Source organism: Salmo salar, chromosome 24, assembly GCF_965601325.2.
Source record: "Salmo salar chromosome 24, fSalSal1, whole genome shotgun sequence".
Taxonomy (NCBI): Eukaryota; Metazoa; Chordata; class Actinopteri; order Salmoniformes; family Salmonidae; genus Salmo; species Salmo salar.
This window is the reverse complement of record NC_138314.1, coordinates 13372491-13394571: the sequence shown is the minus strand read 5'-3', so window position 1 is coordinate 13394571 and position 22081 is coordinate 13372491. Positions and strand designations below refer to the sequence as shown.

The window sequence follows — 22081 nt, the reverse complement described above, 5'->3', positions numbered from 1 at the left end:
CGGTAAGTTTAAAGCCGGACTGAGTTACTTAAATGTTTTGTTTTTTATTTAAAAAATTCGGGGGTGAATTGGGGCACGCCCCACAGTTTGGGTACCACTGCTTTAGAGGAACAGCACACCCTTTGATCTCAGTGTGGTCTGTGGGTGAGATACGGGCCTCAGTCTGGTTCGGTGATGGCGCCGCACCGCTCTTCACACACAAACACATACACACACACACCCTCACTGGCCATGCCACAATGGACACAAAGGCCCTGAGCGCAGTCCTATAGCGTTCGCAGGCAGATATATCCCTCACTGGCAGAGCCTAGGAGCCCCCCATTACTTCTCGTAAATCACATGCCTAACAATGAACCTCAGTCCCCCCATACCGTTCCTCCTACCTTTTTCCCCTCTACCCCCCTCTCCCTCCTTTCTCCTCCCAGTGTCATTAGGAACATTCTCGCCTCCCGTAAATGCGTAATTACCTCTGTGTGAAAATGCCTGAGTTGTTTTGTTAGTTTTTTGCTTCCCGGCTGCACTGTTTCTGTATGTGGCCCCCATCCTCTGGGGCTGTTATCTCTGTCTGTAGCCCGGTTGTAACAATCACATTGTACTTCTGTGTAGAAGGACATTCCGACTCCATTGGGTTCACAGTTGTAAACCCATGTACTAGTTTATCACTTTTACTTTTTCCGTTTTTTTCTTCCTGGCTACGCTTCCTAAATCTAAGCATAGAAAGAAATGGGCCCTATACTTTGCCTAGCAACTCAGTGAGTTCTTCCACTGCTCTATGTTCGCTACATACTTCAGTCTGAGACTGCCATCGTTGAAGTCCTTTGTGGTGACGTCAAAATGAGGGGTGTTGTACAAAACAAAGTCATCAGCGGTCGGATCGTCTCTAACCAATCAGAGTATCAAAACACTGCTTTACCCATGTGTGTTTTGGCTCTGGCCCAACGAGTCAGTTTCTGGGACCAATCAGACCGTCTAGAAATCGTCGGAGGTACTCCGATCCAGACTCATTGAGGAGAAGAAGCTAACGTTCGTGGGCGTGGCATAGCGTTTGCAACAGGACAAGGAGTTTTGGTAGCCAGGCAACACTATACTACCGTGGATACTGTATTTTATCCCCTCCCCCCTCAACACTTGAGTCGCTGGTCCATGAATTACAGTGTTGATTGCGGAGGGGCTAAGCCCTCTTTGTATCCCAGCTCAATGCATGGCTAACATAGGAGGACATGGGCACATTCCTTGTATTCATGAGAGACAGGGGGAGGGAGAGGGAGAGAGAGAAAGGAAGATGGAGAGATGCCTTTTGTACGGCAGGCTTTTTATGTTCCTGTGGTGAGCCTCAGACCTTCATCCTTCTGATCAGCCCATCAAGCCTTTCTGTCCTTGTGCACCTCGATGCCATTTGATCACAATCCATTTAACTATTACATTCACTAGCATAGTACTTCTAAAAACTGCCTCAATCCCCCCCCCCCCCCCCCCGCTGGAGCAGCGACGCCTCTGTCTGGTGTCTCTGTTGGAGCGATGGTCATGATTGTCTAAACCTGGAGTCGGAGTTGGTCACAACGACCCATGTGTTTAAAATAAGGGGGTGTCCTCTCTCCTTTATTAGATCCCCGTGCCACTCCAGGAATGTGACCTTTTGCCTCTGACTAGCTGGGTATATAACCAAACAAGGTTGGAAACTGACCCCCACCACCCCTTGATTGGAGGACTAAATTGAAACCAGTCGGAAATGCTCCGCGTGCTTTGTAGTTTAGAGGTGTTTGGCTCTTCAAAGCCTCGATTTAATTATGCTCATACGTTTCAGGTACTTGTGCGACGTTTTTACTACATGAGTTACAAGCATGTAAATTACACAGCAAACCAGCAACAGAAGTTGTATTCCATCAATATGTTGGGTTCAAGAAGTACACATGCAAGACAAATGTTGGTGTCTGCCTCGACATGAAGCCTTGACACGATGTGAAGGCTTATAGGCCTAGCCACTACCATGGGGGTAGACTAACTGGACCACAGAGACTGGCAGTGAATGGATTCACAGTGACGGCAGCTTATATGCACCAGGAGCTCGGTATACCCCACACATCAGTCATATCACTCATGTCATTGCAGCCCAGCCCCATGTACCACTTCCACCCACCCACCCAGCGGGGCCTGGCCTGGTGCTGGGGCCTGGCCTGGTGCTGGGGCCTGGCCTGGTGCTGGGGCCTGGCCTGGCCTGGTGCTGGGGCCTGGCCTGGTGCTGGGGCCTGGCCTGGTGCTGGGGCTGGTCTGAGTGAGAGAGTGAGTTATGTGCTTCTCTTGGCCAGCAGCAAACCCTGGGCCTCTTGACTTAGCACGTTAAGGCGTTACTGCAGGGCAGAGTGGTACAAGTCACGTCTGGCATGTGGACACATGCCGTGTCTCTCACGGGGTCTTTGAGTTTAAGGTTTGGAGGGATGGAGAGAATAATTTTTGCCAGAGGAAGAATGTTGCAACGAATAGGAGCTATGACTGTAGTCTCTCTCGCTCTCTCGCTCTACGCTGCGCTCTGCGCTTTCTCTCTTGCGCTCTCACAGGGCCTCGTTTTGCCAGACCTGGGTTTTGTGGCCGCCTGGGGACTCCACCACCGACACACACAATCAGAGAAAGAAAAGGCACAAAGAGAGCCGGCAGAATGAGGGAGAAGGAGAGAGAATGGAGGAAGGAAGACATTTGGAAGGAGTTTGATTGTATAGGCTTGTTCAAAGAGTGCCATAATCATTCTATTCAACTATCAAGGTATTGGATTGACGAGTGTTAAAGGCCCAGTGCAGTCAAAAACGTGATTTTTCCCGTGTGTTATATTCAGTGAGTATACCAAACATTAGGAACACCCCCCCCCCCCCCCCCCCCCCCCCCACCCATTTGCCATCAGAAATGCCTCAATTTGTCGGGGCATGGATTCTACAAGGTGTTTGAAGCGTTCCACAGGGATGCTGGCCCATGTTGACTAATGCTTCCCACAGCTGTGTCATGTTGGCTGGATGTCCTTTGGGTGGTGGACCGTTCTTGATACACACGGGAAACTGTTTAGCGTGAAAAGCCCAGCAGAGTTGCAGTCCTTGACACAAACCGGTGCACCGGACACCTACTACCATACCCTGCCCATTCACCCTCTGAATGGCACACTCACACAATCCATGGCTCAATTGTCTCAAGATTTAAAAATCCTTCTTTAACCTGTCTCCTCCCCTTCATCTATACTGATTCAAGTGACATCAATAAGGGATCATGGATTCAACTGGTGAATGTTTTGTATGTTCAGTGCATTTCCACACTGAGGTTGTAATAATACTGTGAAATTGTGAAAATGATAATGCCCTTTTAGTGTAAGATCTGTTTGAAAAGACGGCCTGAAACGTCAGCCTGTTTTGGTGATTAAATGAGTTAATAGACCAGTAAGAAAGAGCGTTCCAAACCCCTCTGCCATTAACAGCAAATGTTCTGTTTTCCCCGACCTCTCGACAGCCCCAACAAAAGTCTTGCTTGAGAAATGACCCTTGGCTTCGAAGCTTTTGTTTCTTTTTGACCGTTTGAATTGAAAGCAATCACAGTAAGGTACTTAATTGTTACCCAGAAGTGATTTGATAATGAGATAAAAATGGCTGCATTGGACCTTTTAACACGAGAACCGCTAAAGCAGCCATTTTGACTGCTCATGAATGACAAAATTCCTTGACTTTTCCTAAATAAGTCTATATAACACACTGACGGTGTTAGAATCTTAACATCACAAACAGAACTGGAGTTATAACCAGTTCTGGGAGGGCATGTCATTTGTTTTTTAATGGTTTTCTCCATTGCCCCTCCTCCCAACAGTAGGGCCTGCTTCACTGCTTCTCCCGACAGTGCCCAGCTGATTATCAGGGTGATTACTGCCTCGAAACTGAACCTAAACTATACCACAACTAATTTAATTCATTTAACAGATTAAATAAATTAAGTAAAGTATGATGGAGAGAAAGGGGGAGAATGGGCATTCTAGTTTGCTCATTTTTTTTGGCTAATTCTTTCCAACGTGTCAAGTAATTATCGTTTTGTTTTCTCATGATTTGGTTGGGTCTAATTGTGTTGCTGTCCTGGGGCTCTGTGGGGTCTGTTTGTTTGTAAACAGAGCCCCAGGACCAGCTTGCTTAGGGGACTCTTCTCCAGGTTCATCTCTCTGTAGGTGATGGCTTTGTTATGGAAGGTTTAGGAATCACTTCCCTTTTAGGTGGTTGTAGAATTTAACGACTCTTTTCTGGATTTTGATAATTAGCCGGTATCGGCCTATTTCTGCTCTGCATGCATTTGGTGTTTTACGTTGTACTCGGAGGATATTTTTGCGGAATTCTGCATGCAGAATCTCAATTTGCTGTTTGTCCCATTTTTTTGGAATTCTTGGTTGTTGAGTGGACCCCAGACCTCACAACCATAAAGGGCCATTTGTTCTATAACTGATTCAAGTATTTTTTTTTACCAAATCTTAATTGTTATGTCAAATTTTATGTTCCTTTTGACGGCATTAAAGGTCCTTCTTGCCTTGTCTCTCAGCTCGTTCACAGCTTTGTGGAAGTTACCTGTGGTGCTGATGTTTAGGCTGAGGTATGTATAGTTTTTTTGTGTGCTCTAGGGCAACAGTGTCTAGATGGAATCTGTATTTGTGGTCCTGGCAACTGGACCTTTTTTGGAACACCATTATTTTTGTCTTACTGAGATTTACTGTCAGGGCCCAGGTCTGACGGTATCTGTGCAAAAGATCTAGGTGCTTCTGTAGGCCCTCCTTGGTTTGGGACAGAAGCACCAGATCATCAGTAAACCAACATTTGACTTCAGATTCTAGTAGGGTGAGGCCGTGTGCTGCAGATTGTTCTAGTGCCCTCGCAAATGTGTTGATATATAGAAGGTGAGGCTTAAGCTGCATTCCTGTCTCACCCCACGGCACTGTGGAAAGAAATGTGTTTTTTGCCTATTGTATTTATTTATTTCACCTTTACTTAACCAGGTAGGCTAGTTGAGAACGAGTTCTCATTTGCAACTGCGACCTGGCCAAGATAAAGCATAGCAATTCGACACATACAACAACAGTTACACATGGAATAAACAAAACATACAGTCAATAATACGGTAGAACAAAAGAAAACAAAAAAGTTAAGGCAATAAATAGGCCATGGTGGAAAAGTAATTACAATATAGCAATTAAACACTGGAATGGTAGATGTGCAGATGATGAATGTGCAAGTTGAGATACTGGGGTGCAAAGGAGCAAGATAAATAAATAAATACAGTATGGGGACGAGGTAGATAGGTGGTCTGTTTACAGATGGGCTATGTACAGGTGCAGTGATCTGTGAGCTGCTCTGACAGCTGGTGCTTAAATCTAGTTAGGGAGAGATGAGTCTCCAGCTTCAGAGATTTTTGCAGTTCGTTCCAGTCATTGGCAGCAGAGAACTGGAAGGAAAGGCGGCCAAAGGAGGAATTGGCTTTGGGGGTGACCAGTGAGATATACATGCTGGAGTGCATGCTGCTATGGTGACCAGTGAGCTGAGTTAAGGCGGGGCTTTACCTAGCAGAGACTTGTAGATAACCTGTAGCCAGTGGGTTTGGCGACGAGTATGAAGCGGGGGCCAACCAACGAGAGCGTACAGGTCGCAATGGTGGGTAGTGTATGGGGCTTTGGTGACAAAACGGATGGCACTGTGATGGACTGCATCCAGTTTGTTGAGTAGAGTGTTGGAGGCTATTTTATAGATGACATCACCGAAGTCGAGGATCAGTAGGATGGTCAGTTTTACGAGGGTATGTTTGGCAACATGAGTGAAGGATGCTTTGTTGCGATATAGGAAGCCAATTCTAGATTTAATTTTGGATTAGAGATGCTTAATATGAGTCTGGAAGGAGAGTTTACAGTCTAACCAGACACCTAGGTATTTGTAGTTGTCCACGTATTCTAAGTCAGAGCCGTTCAGAGTAGTGATGCTGGACGGGCGAGCAGGTGCGGGCAGTGATCGCTTGAATAGCATGCATTTAGTCTTACTTGCGTTTAAGAGCAGTTGGAGGCCACGGAAGGAGAGTTGTATGGCATTGAAGCTTGTCTGGAGGTTAGTTAACACAGTGTCCAAACGGGCCAGAAGTATGCAGAATGGTGTCGTCTGCGGTGGATCAGAGAATCACCAGCAGAAATATACTGTTTAGGTTTTCTACTGCTAAGTTTACACCTTCACTATTACAGTGGAATGTTTTGTCCAGGAAGTTGTCTGAAAGGGATTGAATTTGTTGTTGCCTAATTGTTTTTTGGTAGGTTTCCACACTACATTCCTTCCATCTATAGCATTTCTAAATATTATTCAGTTCCTTTGGCTTTGATGCCTCATAATTGAGGATTGCTCTGTTCAAATACTGTAGACTGTGATTTTGCTGTGATCTGATAGGGGTGTTACTAGGTTGACTGTGAACGCTCTGAGAGACTATGGGTTGAGGTCAGTAATAAAGTAGTCTACAGTACTACTGCCAAGAGATCAGCTTTAGGTGTACCTACCTCTGCTTCTCTCTCTTTCTGCCTCTCCCTCCGCCTCTCTTTCACTACCTCTCTTCCTTTTATTCCTCCTTCTCTCACATCTTGAGGGAAGAAGAAAACAACATGATTTTACCAGATGCAGCTTCATCTGCGGTGTCTGTCAGTGTGAGGCGTGTTTGCTGTGCATTAACCCTTTCTCCATATGTTCCCCAGCCTAATACTGACAGACAGACACGAAAATAACTAAGTGGGTTTGATTGCCTGCGCCGCAAAAACGTATAACTCAGTGTTTGCGGCGCGCCTAGCACTGTGCCACGGGTTATATGAAAATATTATGAAGGGTATGTTGTCGGGTAAATAATTAAGTGTGTTATTTGAGGATTATAAATGCTGGGGCATGGTGGTGCAGGCGGAGGTTTGATGTAAAACCATCTCTCTTTTAGACTAACTCAGGTGGTTCATCATAGAGAAGTGAACTAATATAATGCTAGGCAGCTTGGGGAATGCAAACCTCAGCCATTTCCTTTTCTCCTGAGGATTTCGGGTATATTTTTTTCTCTTGGGTTTTCTTTCCCCAAAGTGTAGTCAAGCCTTCACAAAGTTGCCCCCCCCCCCAAAAATGGCCTCGCTTGAGCTCCTGTCTGAGTCTTGGCCAAGTACATTTACTTGATTTAGAGTAACTTTCTTCCTCACAGTGGGTCACCGTATTATAGCTGAATTCTTTCACGCAGGCAGTTTCCCCCCCTCGTATGAAGTGCAGTGAGTGAAGGAAACACAGAGTTTGGAGAGAAAGGTGGGGAGTGGAAGGGGGAGAGTGGGGGTTGATAATGTGTGTAAAAACTTGCAGTGTAAGGTGCCCTCTCCTCTTTTGGGGGCCGAACTCTGATTTCCCTCTTTCTCCTTCTCTCCTCTGGTCGACGGGGTGGCGTCAGAGCAGGGCTCTCTGTATGTGTGTGTGCTCCAGCTGTGTCTGTCTCTCAGCCCCCTGCCCCTCCTCCTCCCACTTCCCACTCCCCTGTCAGGACCCTCGTTTGCATAGATGCTGCAAGAGGGAGTGAGCGAGAGTCGGAGTCCGAGGGAGAGCAGCGTGTTGAAGCTGCTACACTCAGAACACAGGGCAACTGCTGCCTGTCTGGAAACTATTCTATTCACCAGCACCCCTCCTCCTTCACCATTTTCTCTGAAACTCAGGGTTTTGTTCCTCTCTCTGGGTAACTGTTGTGCTGTTTTGTTTCTTCCCGTCCTTTACAGTAGTCTGACTCGTCAGAGGCAAAGGGGAGTTTTTAGTCTCTTTGGTTTGTCCAGAGCGGCTGTAGTCTACTGTCCTGAACATTTCAGCGTCTCTGCTGAGCAGAGGATAGACTAAGCTTTTTTTTCTCCCTCCCCCTGTGAGCGGATTTGGAGTGTGTGTGAGAGAGGGAGGGGAGCGTGCGTGTCAGCGAGCGACAGCGTGGGGAAAGGATGGCTGCCTGCCTCTGAGCTGCGTCTGCGCTCACGGGTTAACTCGCGTCAATAAGGAACAAGAGACAAGCGAGGAGAAAGAGAACTTTTTGGAAAGAAGGAAATTGCTTTGCTTTCTTCGAGGTTTAAGAAAGGGATTTGAACAATGCCTGCTGAAGTGAAACAGGTTAGTACTGTGATTACCCAATTAATCTGTCTCTTTCCTCCTCTCTCAGCCTTCATTTTTCCTCTCTCTCTCTCTCTCTCTCTCTCTCTCTACTTCTCCTGTGTTTCCCTCTTATATGGTCGTTGTGCTGTCTGGTAGATGGTTAGATGTTTCATGTTTGCTAGGTGAGGCTTTGTTGTCGGAAGGTCAAATGATACAGCCGCTCCCTAAAAAACATCTTCAGTAGCTGGCAATAGAATCACTTTCTTGCATTCTTGTCCTTCAGGAGGAGCATGTCCATCTCTGTGTGTGTGTGCTAGTCTCTCTACTCCCTACTGGGTTCTTCTCTTGCTCCTCCTACGTAATTAACTATTTATTTACACTATTTGTAGGCTGTAGTGCATTCTGAGAAGCGCGAACCGGTATCTATAGATGGGTCTTCTGTCTGGTGAGCAGTCATCGGTATGATATATGGGTAACCCACCCACGTTGCCACAAACTTCCAGTCTGTCAGTAACATTCTGATTCTCAGATGATACACATATCGACTTCCGTTGATGACAGGCGGTTGCCCTATGTAATGTCTTGGATCACATTTAGGGTGAGCGGTGGAAGTTTCTCTGTAACGATTGGTTGTGAGAGGCAGGGTGACCCCCGAGACTGGATTTATAACCTCCCTGTAAAGGCCAATCGAAGCTGTGGTCGGGAGAGGACAACTATTTCAGCCTTTTGGTTTTCACAACGAGGCTTCATTTCAAGTTACATTTTATTGTCACATGCAGTTGAATGCCTTTCTTGCGAGTTCTTTCCCAACAATGCAGTACTCTATCAGTAGTACTATAAAATAAATTAGAACAAAACACACGAGTAATAAGAAGTAAGCTACCCTGTATACATATACAGGGTCAGTGCCAATACCATATTTCCAGTGTGCAGGGAGACTGGGGTATGGTTACGCCTTCCCTGTGGCTCAGTTGGTAGAGCATTGTGTTTGCAACGCCAGCATGGTGTGTGCAATGCCAGGGTTGTGGGTTCAATTCCCACGGGGGGGCAGTACAAAAAAAAATGCATGAAATGAAAATGAAATGTATGTATTCACTACTGTATGTCGCTCTGGATAAGAGCGTCTGCTAAATGACTAAAATGTAAAAAAAAATGTAATGTATGATAAACAGAGTAGCAGCAGCGTATATGATTGTGTGTAAAGTCAGTAGGAATGTGTAAGCAAATTAAGTGTGTGTAGTGTAGTGGGTGTGTAGAGTCCTGTGAGTGTGCTTACTCAGTGAAAAAATAAAAGGCTCAATGCAGCAGGGTTGGGGTCAATTCCTTTTCAATTCCAGTCAATTCAGGAAGTATACGGAAATGTCAATGCTTTTCAATGAGGACAATTTGGAATTTGGTTTGCTTGCTGAATTCAAATGGAATTGACCCCGATCCTGCAATGCCGATGGTCCATGTAGCCATTTTGTTGGCTCCGTTACCAGAGGAATGTGCTATTTCTTAGTGTGATTTAAAAAAAAAAATTTAAGTGCCTTTGTTGGTGTTTTATAATATATTATTTGAACGTGTATCCTACGCTGTGAGAACACGCTTTTCTCTGCCGGGCTTGGCAGTGCTCAGATGATTAAAAAAAAGAAAGAAATGAAAGTAAAAATACTAGATTGAGATTCAAAGAGAGGAAGGCTAGCTTTTAATAAAGTAAACTAGTCATAGTCAGCTCTTCTCCTCCCAGAACCCTGTACATATTGGGATGGGGTAGAGGGTGGAGATAAAAAAAAAACCTGGCCTGGCGGAGAGAAACATTCTGTCAACTATCCACTTTGCTGTGATAATCTGTTAACGCCTGCCCTGTGGATGGCGGATACTTGATAACGGGCTGGAGCCAAAATGAAAATCATTTAATTTTCTTTCTAGCCTTTGCGTTCTTTTCACCTTTTGACTCCCTTGTTTCTATACTGTGTGTGTGTTTTTCCAGTAATCTTACGGGGGCGTACTCATCCGTGACACCCAAGTGTCACCAACGTGTGACCTCTCTAGGGAGCGGTCCTAAAATGGAGTGTAGATGTGCGGAATGCTGCGTGTCCCTGACCGCTGTTGCCGTCAGAGAGGCCTGTCATGCTTAAGGGTGCGCTGGCATCATCACCCACCTCTGCCAACCTTTTCTATCCTTCCGACTTCAAATTCCTCAGTGAGAAGAACACCTGCTGAAGGGGGGGGGGGGTTGTCCCTGTCACATACACCCTCTCCCCAGGCACTAAATGGATGGGTTACCTAGGGGTCAGTGTTGTTTTTGTTATGGTGTTTAAGAGACGTCTGCGTTTTTTTAAGGGCAAGCGGTTGGCGGTCTCTGTAACCCCTGACCTCCACACCCATCCCTGAGCTTCAGCTGTGATGTAGCCTGTGGGGATCTGGTATCTCAGAATCTATTTCTATACGTTGAAGACGTATAGTTCTGTGATGGTCTGGTCAGGCTACACAGGCTGTAGATCACAGTGCAGAGAGGGCAGAGGGCAGGCATGGGGAGTAGAGTACTACTGCACAGATGTTCCCGTGCCCTGAACCCGTCTTAAAGCAGCAGTAACTGCAGCAGGGCTTATGTTAAATGAATCCCGGTGAAGATTACTCCCTCAGCCCTCAATTACTACTGAGGACTTGGTCGGTCTGACCATGTCGGAGTTATATTTAAACTTGCCTTATTTAAAAGTTCTCTGCAGACCAAAGGGTTGCTCCCTCCCTTGGAATAGCCTGTGCTTGTACAGGCGTTACGTCTCACCCTGGTGGAGAATGGGAGATTTCACCTTGAAGGAAAATAAAAATATTCAGAAAAGCAAATAGTAATTATCTTCCTCTGAGATCTACAGTTGCAGAATCTCACTGTGTCTTCCAAATGGCGTCCTATTCCCTTTATACTACACTTCTTTTGACCAGTGCTCTATGGGCCCTGGTCAAAAGTAGTGCATTATAAAGGGAATAGGGTGCCATTTGGAACACAAACCAGACTTTTTTTTCCTGTCAATGGCTGAGTGAGGAGAAACCGCCGGAGTGACAAAATAATTCATCTAGAATTCAGCCAGAGACGTAGTGTCTGGTATTTAGTGTTGTGGACTAGAGGTCGACCAATTAATCGGAATGTCCGATTTAATTAGGGCCCATTTCAAGTTTTCACAACAATTGGTAATCGGTATTTTTGGCCACTGATTTTTTTTAATAAATTTTTTTAAATTATTATTATTTATTATTTGATATATATTTATTTATTTATTTTCAATGACGGCCTAGGAACGGTGGGTTAACTGCCTTGTTCAGGGGCAGAACGACAGATTTTTACCTTGTTAGCTCGGGGATTCAATCTTGCAATCTTACGGTTAACTAGTCCAACGCTCTAACCACCTGCTTTACATTGCACTCCACGAGGAGCCTGCCAGTTATGCGAAAACAGTAAGAGGCCAAGGTAAGTTGCTAGCTAGCATTAAACAATCAATCAATCATAATCACTAGTTAACTACACATGGTTGATGATATTACTAGTTTATCTAGCCTGTCCTGCGTTGCATATAATCGATGCGGTGCGCATTCGCGAAAAAGGACTGGCGTTGCTCCAATGTGTACCTAACCATAAACATCAATGCCTTTCTTAAAAGCAATACACAAGTAAATATTTTTAAACCTGCATATTTAGTTAAAAGAAATTCATGTTAGCAGGCAGAGTCAGGGTATATGCAGCAGTTTGGGCCGCCTGGCTCGTTGCGAACTGTGAATACTATTTCTTCCTAACAAAGACAGCCAACTTCGCCAAACGAGGGATGATTTAACAAAAGCGCATTTGCGAAAAAAGCACAATGGTTGCACGACTGTACCTAACCATAAACATAAATGTCTTTCTTAAAATTAATACACAGAAGTATATATTTTTAAACCTGCGTATTTAGCTAAAAGATATCCAGGTTAGCAGTTCTCTTGCGTTCATTGCACGCAGAGTCAGGGTATATGCAACAGTTTGGGCCCCTGGCTCGTTGCGAACTAATTTGCCAGAATTTTACCTAATTATGACATACCATTGAAGGTTGTGCAATGTAACAGGAATATTTAGACTTAGGGATGCCACCCGTTAGATAAAATACGGAAAAGTTCCGTATTTCACTGAAAAAATAAACGTTTTGTTTTCGATATAGTTTCCTCATTCGACCATATTAATGACCAAAGGCTCGTATTTCTGTGTGTTTATTATATTGTAATTAAGTCTATGGTTTGATAGAGCAGTCTGACTGAGCGGTGGTAGGCACCAGCAGGCTCGTAAGCATTAATTCAAACAGCACTTTCGTGCATTTTGCCAGCAGCCCTTCGCAATTCTTCAAGCATTGCGCTGTTTATGACTTCAAGCCTATCAACCCTCGAGATTAGGCTGGCGTAACCGATGTGAAATGGCTAGCTAGTTAGCGGGATGCGCGCTAATAGCGTTTCAAACGTCACTCACTCTGAGACTTGGATTAGTTCCCCTTGCTCTGCATGGGTAACGCTGCTTCGAGGGTGGCTGTTGTCGATGTGTTCCTGGTTCGAGCGAGGAGAGGGACGGAAGCTATACTGTTACACTGGCAATACTAAAGTGCCTATAAGAACATCCAATAGTCAAAGGTATATGAAATACAAATCGTATAGAGAGAAATAGTCCTATAATTCCTATAATAACTACAACCTAAAACGTCTTACCTGGGAATATTGAGGACTCATGTTGAAAGGAACCACCAGCTTTTATATGTTCTCATGTTCTGAGCAAGGAACTTAAACGTTAGCTTTCTTACATGGCACATATTGCACTTTTACTTTCTTCTCCAACACTTTGTTTTTGCATTATTTAAACCAAATTGAACATGTTTCATTATTTATTTGAGGCTAAATTGATTTTATTGAGGTATTATATTAAGTTAAAATAAGTGTTCATTCAGTATTGTTGTAATTGTCATTATTACAAATAAATAAAAAAATCGGCCGATTTAGTCAGTATCGGCTTTTTTTGGTCCTCCAATAATCGGTATCGGCGTTGAAAAATCATAATCAGTCGACCTCTATTGTGGACTGTCCGTCTCAGGCAGCTTATGGGGGTTTCACATGTATTATCGAAGACTTCCCTCCTCAGACTCTGTATGGTTCCTGGGTTAAATTAAAACCAACCATCCTTCTATTGATTTCCATTCCTCTCTCTGTCTGTCTGCTCAGGCTGCCTCTGGTGGAAGGCAGCGCTCCTCTGTCCTGTCTTCTCACACCATCCTATAGATTTGAAGACGTGTAGAGCATGAGGAGCGCCATTGTTCCGCCACAATCGTACACAAAAATATCAGTGACCCGAATGTGCAAACAGTGAATGGCTGGAGGAGATGGAAGATGCCCAGGGATGTTGTTTGGTCATAAGTGCTGTTCTAGCAGGAAGGGGGAGTTTGGGAGGGAAAGGGGAGGCTTGGAGCTGCCTGGTGACTCCTTCCAGGTGGCATGGCCCAGTGTGCCCCCCCCCCCCCCCCAATACTGCCCATGTTTTCCATACCCCTCCCACACCTACTCTTATCGCACAACCCATATGACATAAACTTCACCCCATCCCTCCACTCCTCCAACCAACCCCGCCTACCTACTTGGCCTGGGTTGAGTGAGTGCCAGGGCTGGGTAACCGGAGCTGGACTTATGGGAACAGCTGACCCTCTCCCCACCCTCCCGTTTCTGGTACAGGCATTTAGAATGAACATGCTGCTGGCCTGGCCATCAGGTATCTGGAGTGTCCTGTGATGTTGCAGGAGGGTAGGGGGACATGCCATGCGCTTCTCACCATACCCAGGGGGGCGCCACAGAGGCCACGGCTGCGCTCTCGTAACCCATTTGGCAGGCTGACAAGGTGACCGATATAGCCTAGCCATGCCTGACCTGCTCTCGCTCGCTCACTTACTACCCCACTCACTCTCTCGCTTACGGACTCCCCTGGCATATATCGTCTCTTTGGAGCCTGGTCAAAAGTAGTGAATAGGGTGCTATTTAGGATGCAGACTTCTACGGCCTCTGCTTCTCCCTGCCGGCCTCTGCTTCTCCCTGCCGGGCCTCTGCTTCTCCCTGCCGGGCCTCTGCTTCTCCCTGCCGGGCCTCTGCTTCTCCCTGCCGGGCCTCTGCTTCTCCCTGCCGGCAGCTGCCAAGCTTTCGTCATTGCCTGATGGAATTAAAAAGGTGAGCAATGAAACAGGCCTGGAGATGGTTCCTTTCATATCCGTCCTTGTGTTTGGGAAGAAACGGTGTCGGGGGATGAAAGATGCAGCGCATGAATGAGATTGTTCGTTTGCCTTATTATCTGTCTGTTTTCCATCCACCAAACTAGAGCAGGTCTGTTCAACACTGTGTGTGTGTGTGTGCGCGTGCGCTGTATGCATGCATACATTCATGCAAAGCCTACATTACACATTGCACTGTGTTTTGTCGGTTACACTTTGAAAAGCTAAGCCTGCAACCTCCAATGGCTTGTCAATGGGCACTGGGTGATTTACATTTTACATTTTAGTCATTTAGCAGACGCTCTTATCCAGAGCGACTTACAGTAGTGAATGCATACATATCATTTTTTTCTCCGTACTGGTCCCCCGTGGGAATCGAACCCACAACCCTGGCGTTGCAAACACCATGCTCTACCAACTGAGCCACACGGGACCAAGTGTTTCTTTCTCTCTTTGACTGTGAAATAAATCATTAAGATGAGGCCACAGAGACTGAGTCAGCTTACACACACACATTACTGAAGGAGAGTGACTGAGGAGCAGCCGTTGTCCCCTGCAGTGTTTATATACTTAGTGCGTGCCTGCTCTGGGGATGGGGCTAGCCCTGTTTCCGTGGGAATGAGAGTAGTAAGTTCCTCCTGTAATCTCCTCGCCTCCAACACCATAAACACTCTAATATGTGTGTGTGTGTGTGTGTGTGTGTGTTTCGGGGAATAAGTCTTCCTCCATTCCTTTCTCCACCCGTCAGGCTGGCTCTATCTCTCTGTCCTGTCCTGCTGGATCCCTGCCTGTGACAGACTTGTTTTAGATCCAGCAGATAACAGCCCAACAATCCCCAGAGTATACAACCACAGCAGGCAGAGAGTGGGCAGGCAGATGGAGGCCCCATCGTAGCCTACCTCTGTCCTGTAGACACCAGACAGGGAAGGGGGGTGTGATGGAGCTCTGTGTCTCTTCTTTGATGACAGGTGACGAGGCTGGATTATTGGGCCTCGATTGCTATCTGGATTGTTGTTAAATTCTCCTTACTTCCCATTTCCCCAACACTATCTGCACCACTATGCAGAGGCTGATAAAGAACAGATGAAAGGTTTCTCCGTATGTGTGTGTAATTGGTCTATGTGGCTGAGGGAAAAGGTGCATATGTGACAGTTTTTGGGCAGAGCCATTGCTACAGGAATGGATGAGGACCTCAACCCTGAGCTCCGTGATTAATGACACTAGCAGGCTGCAGGAGTTTGCTAGCCAGAGTCCTGTGTTTACCTTGTTTCATTAGCCCCTCCCCATCTCTCTCTAGCCCCCTCGCTCTCTCTCCCAGAGAAAGCAGTGGGTGCATACCAAATGGCACCCTATTTCCTATATAGTGAACTACCCTCTGGGCCCTGGTCAAAAGTAGTGCACTATGAAGTGAATAGGGCTAGGGGGCCAGTTGGGACACAAGCCAGTGTTTACTCCCTATCGTGGGGAGCTACGGTCGAGGAGCCAATGGTGATGTATCGTTGTACGGTCAGAAGAATCTGACGCTCATTGACGTCATGCTGACATCCAGATTTTCCTCAATGCACCACTTACGTAGCCCAGTACTCAAACTCAAGAAAACAGTCAGGAATGAATGTCCCGGCTAGGAAAAAGGCAATCTTCAAGTGCATCAGAGGGACCCTGAAAAGACAAACATATCCGGAGGTAGCCTATATGGAATTAGCAGGGGATTGATAGATTGATGTGATGTGTGCCACTTGTCCTGAGGAGAACATTAGCGTTGCCATTGACCACAGCAATCGATTCCGAGATTAAGTAGAAGTTTATCTCTCCCCCCCACCGGTTCTGTTCCTCCCTCTGCAGTCAATAGCCTACTACTTCCTCCTCATACTCCCCCAATCTGTTAAAGTATTGCCTTTTTGAAAAGAACTGGGGCTTCTTTGACAGTTATTTATAGGCCTTTTGAACCCCCTCCCTCCTGCAGCTGGGGACCTTTTTGAGAGGGTCCCTGAGGGGGGAGGTCAAAGTCCTCATATGGCTCCCTTCAACCAGAAACATGAGGACAAATGCTTACCCCCAGCTCCCCCCTCTAGCACCAACCACCACATACAACACGCCTCCCGGGGTTTGAGACCTGACCAGAACTAGAGAAGAAGAAGCTCCGCTTACGATCATGTTTCGTCTGGAATTTTTGGATGATCCGTGCGATGCACTTCCTGCCTCTGTCTGGGATGACGGCTCCCGAAGGAAGGTAGTGAGTAGGGGGGCAGGTACGGACCATCGATCCATCCCTCCATCCTCCATCAGGCCATCTGTCTTCTGGCTGCTGTCTTCTGGGATTTAATGCTCCCCTCTGACAGCTCTTTAGCGGGGCTCTGTAAGCCTGGCCTGGCACTCCAGATTAGCACAGAGCCATGTGGTGGAGCACAGCATCGGGTGAGCGAGGGAGGGCTCTCTACTCATTTCTGTGTATAAGTAGGTAGTGTTTGGAATGATCACAGCAGCCCGACTGTCTCCAGGCTATTACTCAGTTCCAGTCACCAGCCTGAAAGGGTTTTGTAACGTCCATCGTTGGCACCGACACTCAAACTGTCTTGACGGACTAACTCAACCCATAGCTTACAGCGGTTGGTTTTGTAACGTTGGCCTGCCTGGTCATTATGTTGGAATGCGGACGTTTTTTTGTCAGTTGCAGACGGAACAGAAAGGCAGTTGATGTGTTGATTGGTTCCGGTGGTTCATTAGAATGCTGTTGGAAACGTCCCTCCCCTTTTAGACCCAGACAATGAGGCCCGTTACTGGTGGCAGAGGTCCAGAGAGTCAGAGGGCGAGAGAGAGAGAGAGAGAGCGAGAGGCAGAGAGATGAGGGGGAGGCCACAGAGTCAGTGTCCCCAGGCCCCCTCTCCCCTTCAGCCAGCCGCCCCAGCCACTTCCACCGTTCAGTCGGCACAAACACATGCTAATTAATTAGTGGCAAGAGTTCAGCCTCAGTCAGCCAGTGGAAAAACTGCCTTAAAAGGGAGAAAGATCAAAAAAAAAAAAAATCCTCATTTCTTTAGCATACGGATACATTACAATGGTTCCTACAGTCGTAACAATAGAGGCATCCAGATTCCGGGCCAGCTGTCATATGTCATTACGTGTGATGGCACTGCATTGTTCCTCATCTCCTTATCTTCTCTTGATATGGGCGCGGCCCGTGCCCAGAGGGCCCCCGCAGAACAATGGAGCGACGTGCCAGTCACACATTCCTCAAGGGATCTATTGAGTTGTCTAATGAAGGCAGACTTGCATGCTTTGCTCTGTAATGGCTGCCGGGTGGATGATTCCTGGTTGGGCTACAGTAAATGCCGCCACCTCCCTTAGTTCAGCCCTCCACCCTCCATGTTTTTAATTTGTTTGAAATCTGTAATGGAATGTGTAGTGGAGCATGGTGCAGTTAGTGGCGACGCTGGTACTGTGCCAGCCACAGACAGGTCTGTCTGCTGAAGTGAAGGGGTAGACAGAACGGGTGGCGGCGCGTAAGTTAAGACCACCCGGCCCAGGCTGGGTTGTTTAGAGACTGTGGGAGATGTCGGCCCACTCATGGCATTTGTTATGTCTGTCAGTAAGACTTCCGTTAGAGCCAACTTCTTAAAAGGGGCACCCATTGTTGTTCCACAAGTGAATCACGGTATTGTTCCGTATTCACCAAAATAGCTTCAAGTACTTTCATGTCTGGCAACTGCATTGTCTGTACCCAGGCTCAGTCTGTACCCCTTTGACTGAGTGGGAGAAAATATGTATTAGAAGAATGATATTCCCATTTTATCTGCGCTGAAACAACATCCCTGTTTAGACAGCTTATATTTTTGTAGCTGGAGCTTTTGGCTGCCGCCGTCACTACAGTCTGAGCCTGTATTTATTTCCCTATGGCTGGTGCTGCTCTGGGTTGCCGTGGGTTACCAACTGACATGCTGAGACATTTTGGAGGCCCTCGGTCCATTTGGCGGGTCAGGGGCCGGACAAAAGGCGCCTTTCCCTCCAAAATGTGGACGTGTCGATGAGTTCGCACGCAATAAACCCAGCTAAGGTCCTCGAAGTTAAGCAAACAAAGCGTGTTGACACAGACCACCTAGAGTTTCCCCAGATTCTTTCCATCATACTTCAGTATAGTTAAGAGACGCTTTAATCCAATAAGACTCACTTTTCATCCCGGCAAGCCCCTCCCTGTCCATCTGGGGGTTTGTTCCTGTCTGTGAAGGAGTGGGAAGTGAGCTGGTGTGTGTGTGTGTGTGTGTGTGTGTGTGTGTGTGTGTGTGTGTGTGTGTGTGTGTGTGTGTGTGTGGCGCGCGCGCTCCTCCACCACTTTACTGTTTCTCTGGCCTAAAGGGCCTGCAGGGAGTGTTAGGGGGTCACCGAGCAGCCAGCTAACATTCCTCAGTCTGGCTTCCAAGCATTCTAACTCTGCCATCACCTCTCCCCATCTCTCTTCCTTTCTTCCTGTCTTTTTCAAGTCTCCCATTCTTTGCTCCGCTATTTCTCTCTCTACCATCTCTCCTCTGCAGCCCCTGGCGCGCCACGTCTCTTAAAGGCCATTAGGAGCTAATTGAGGCTGGTGGTCTCCTGGACATGGTCTGGAGTAGGACATGTCTGGAGTAGGACAGGTCTGGAGTAGGACAGGACGCGTATGAATGCCCCCTTGTACATGGTATTAGTGTCATTAGCCGTCCAGCCAGGAGTCACGGGAGACGGGAGTAGAATCTCTCTCTCATGTTCTCACGTCACTCATGTTAAAGCCTAACAGGCTGATAATGGCCTCTAGCACTAATGAAGGGTGTAGGATTCACCCAGTTTTGGCTGGATCTATTCTGTCTACTGTATAATGAGAAGAGGATTTCTCATCGCATCTTTGTCTGGAGACATTAAACAGACACTTGTGTTTAAGTGCAGACTTTTGAAACGGGGAACGTTGAGCTACTGTATAGTCTGTGCGTCTCTGTGGAAGTGTTTTTGTTTGTCGTACTGCATGTTGTGCGCCGTTATTTCCAGACTCATGCCTCACTCTTCAAATGTCCCAACCCCGCTTTACAATAAAGCCTCAGTAGAACAGCTAGATAGATCTATTTAGTTATTTACACTACTCCTCAGAAGTAGTCAGAACAACTCCAGAGACGAGACCGACCAACTTAGACGGGAAGCTTTCAAAGAAAAGCTATTGTCCACTCACCATGTTGTGGTGTGGAAATGACTTACTCAGAGTGGCTATATGTCCGTGGTCAGAACAAGGCATTGGACACCTGTGAGACAGTGCACCATGGGCACTCGCTCACACGTTCTGTACGCACATGGACCTGGGCTCCCCAAGATGCAGGCTCAAATTATAGCTGGGCCTCTCCTGAGCAATCACAAGCATACAGTCTGCAGGGTTAGGTCATGCCAGCTCAGAACCCAGAATCCCCACAGCACGGCGTCTCTGTCCGTCTCTCTGTCGCTCTGTCCGTCCGTGTCTGTCGCTCTGTCCGTCCGTGTCTGTCGCTCTGTCCGTCCGTGTCTGTCGCTCTGTCCGTCCGTGTCTGTCGCTCTGTCCGTCCGTGTCTGTCGCGCTGTCCGTCCGTGTCTGTCTGTGTGTGTCTCTCTCTCTCTGTCTGTGTCTCTCTCTGTCTCTGTGTCTCTGTCTCTGTGTGGCTAACATGGCTCCTGTCTTCTCTCCCCAGAACACACCACCAGAAAACCTAATTAGCTCTTCTTTTCCTAGCACACAGATGTGCCTCTTTTCGATTCCACAGCCCCCTCGTTTGTTTTGAGAAGCACTATACTGTGGTGAGTGCTCTCATGCTGAGTATTTTGGAAAGTAACGGAAGGGGGGGGGGGGGAACACTTCACAGGGTTTTTCCCCACGTGAACTGGGGTATACTGTGTTCCGGGTTGCCTCCTTGGGAGGGGAGGTGTGGAAATAGTTTGCTGCAGATGATCCACCCGACAATACTACTGCAGACAACACCTTCAGGGCTGAGCCAAAGCCTGGGAGATGGGATGTAGCAAGCCATGGATTCTATAGATGTTTCATAGAATATGTTTGTTGTGCAAAGTATGGAGTGTGTATGCATTGTGTAATTTGTGCGCTCGGATGCAGATGGAATGTGTATACGTGTGTGTGTCAGTGCGTGAGCGTGTATTAGTGGATATCTATCTACGTGTGTGTGTGTGTGTGTGTGTGTGTGTGTTGTAGACACAGCGAGCTGCGCTAACAGCAGCGCAGGGGACAGCTTGTTGTGGATCTGAAGTGGGTCATCTCGCTACAGCTTCAGTAAAGGCTAGCTCTCGTTCTCACACTGAGGGGAGAAGCTGCTGTTCCACAGGCTGGGATTCTCCTCCAGAGTAGGGCTTTACCATCAGGATAGGTGGGCTGGTTGCACACCTCCCCGGATAGCTCTACCCTCACATCTTATAGCATGACACAGTGAGTCCCATCAGGTTCATTTGTTGTGGCTTATATTGTGGCTTCTGATTTTATTTTGAAATATGTCTTTTTTTTTCTTGTGCGTCTTCTCCTTTCTCTTGCTCTACCGTCGGAGCGTGCGTTTCTTCTTGATCAAGCGTCGCACCTGTTATGACACTGACGTACAAAACATTTTGCCTTCGTGTGGCGTTTGCTGTTAGATCAGAATGATTTGTCCTCATCTAACTGTACGGAGATCAGTCATCTCATATCTGGCAGGCGAACACTCTTATGATGCACGTTTCTTCCATCAAAGAGCCGTCTTTGGGATTGTGTTTATCTACTGGGCAGGAGTCCCATGGTTGAGACTCTGGCTGCTGGGATATCCTCCGTAGTTGAAATGAGTAGGACAGCCTTGATGACGCAACGGTCCTCTGCGTTGTCGACGAGCGCTTCTGTGCTTTTGTGACAGGAGGGTGCTGTGAAGGAACCGATCTCTTTCATGCCCTTTTCAGCTCTGTGAGATCAAACCCTTGTATCTGCGCTCCAGGACGTTTCATGTCCAAACGTCTGCTGTGTGTGCATGCGTGCCCCGCCTCAGCCTAGCTCTCTGAAGAAGCAGGATGAATCGATGTGACGGGTCGTGATTCCAAACACTTACGCAGACTAATTTCCCTTGTTTTGATACATGGGGAAGCGTTTTTTGGTGGTTGCCTCCGGGATTTGTCGTCAACATATGTTTTGATGAAACTCTGATGAGGATAGCATGAGGTCACTGCTTTTACCTCAGAACTCTCTGGATTCAATTCAGATTCAATTCAGGGATTACCTTTTTATTCTAATAAAATAATCCAGGGCTGACTAACGTATTTCTTTTCTTCGCGGAAATCTGTTCAGAGTTGAGGGGGGTACTAGAACAGCACTAGGAGTTTAATACCTCAAATGAGTCATGTGTGATTCATGTGACGCGCTCTTTCTCTTTGCTCAGTCATATGTCTGGAAGCTTCTATTGGATGGTTGTGCTTAGGGGTATGCCAATGAAAAAGGCTTCAAACATCCACCACCCAACCAGTGCTATGTAGTGTCCTTACTCTGTTGCTGCATACTGTTAGGAATCCCCCTGTCGTCCTGTTTCTTCTTTTATTTCTTGTGGGTTTAGAAGGGGCACTATAGACATGCTGGCAGCGTGCAGGCAGCAGCCTCTCAGTAATGTGAGAGATCTGAGCACCCTGTAGCCATATGGGGCTTGGAATTCCACTGAAGTGTTCCCTAATCTCCACAACATGGGAGGAATTTGGAGGCGTTGTTTTTTTTCT

At 46.9% G+C, this 22081-nt stretch overlaps 1 protein-coding gene across 24 annotated transcripts in view; it reads left to right on the top strand.

Moving 5' to 3' along the window:
* Positions 1-22081, top strand: part of arvcfb (ARVCF delta catenin family member b) — a 253349-nt gene that overhangs the window by 130891 nt on the left and 100377 nt on the right. The window contains exon 1 of one of the 24 annotated variants that reach the window (XM_082968498.1): positions 7534-8141. The exons of 19 other annotated variants lie outside the window; for them this stretch is intronic. In XM_082968498.1, the coding sequence (XP_082824624.1) occupies positions 8121-8141 (21 nt within the window). In that variant the 5' untranslated portion in view covers positions 7534-8120. Of the gene's footprint in view, positions 1-7533; positions 8142-20280; positions 20787-22081 lie in introns of those variants that run through there. 4 more of the 24 variants (XM_045706709.2, XM_014170914.3, XM_082968502.1 and 1 more) reach the window with 4 other exon arrangements.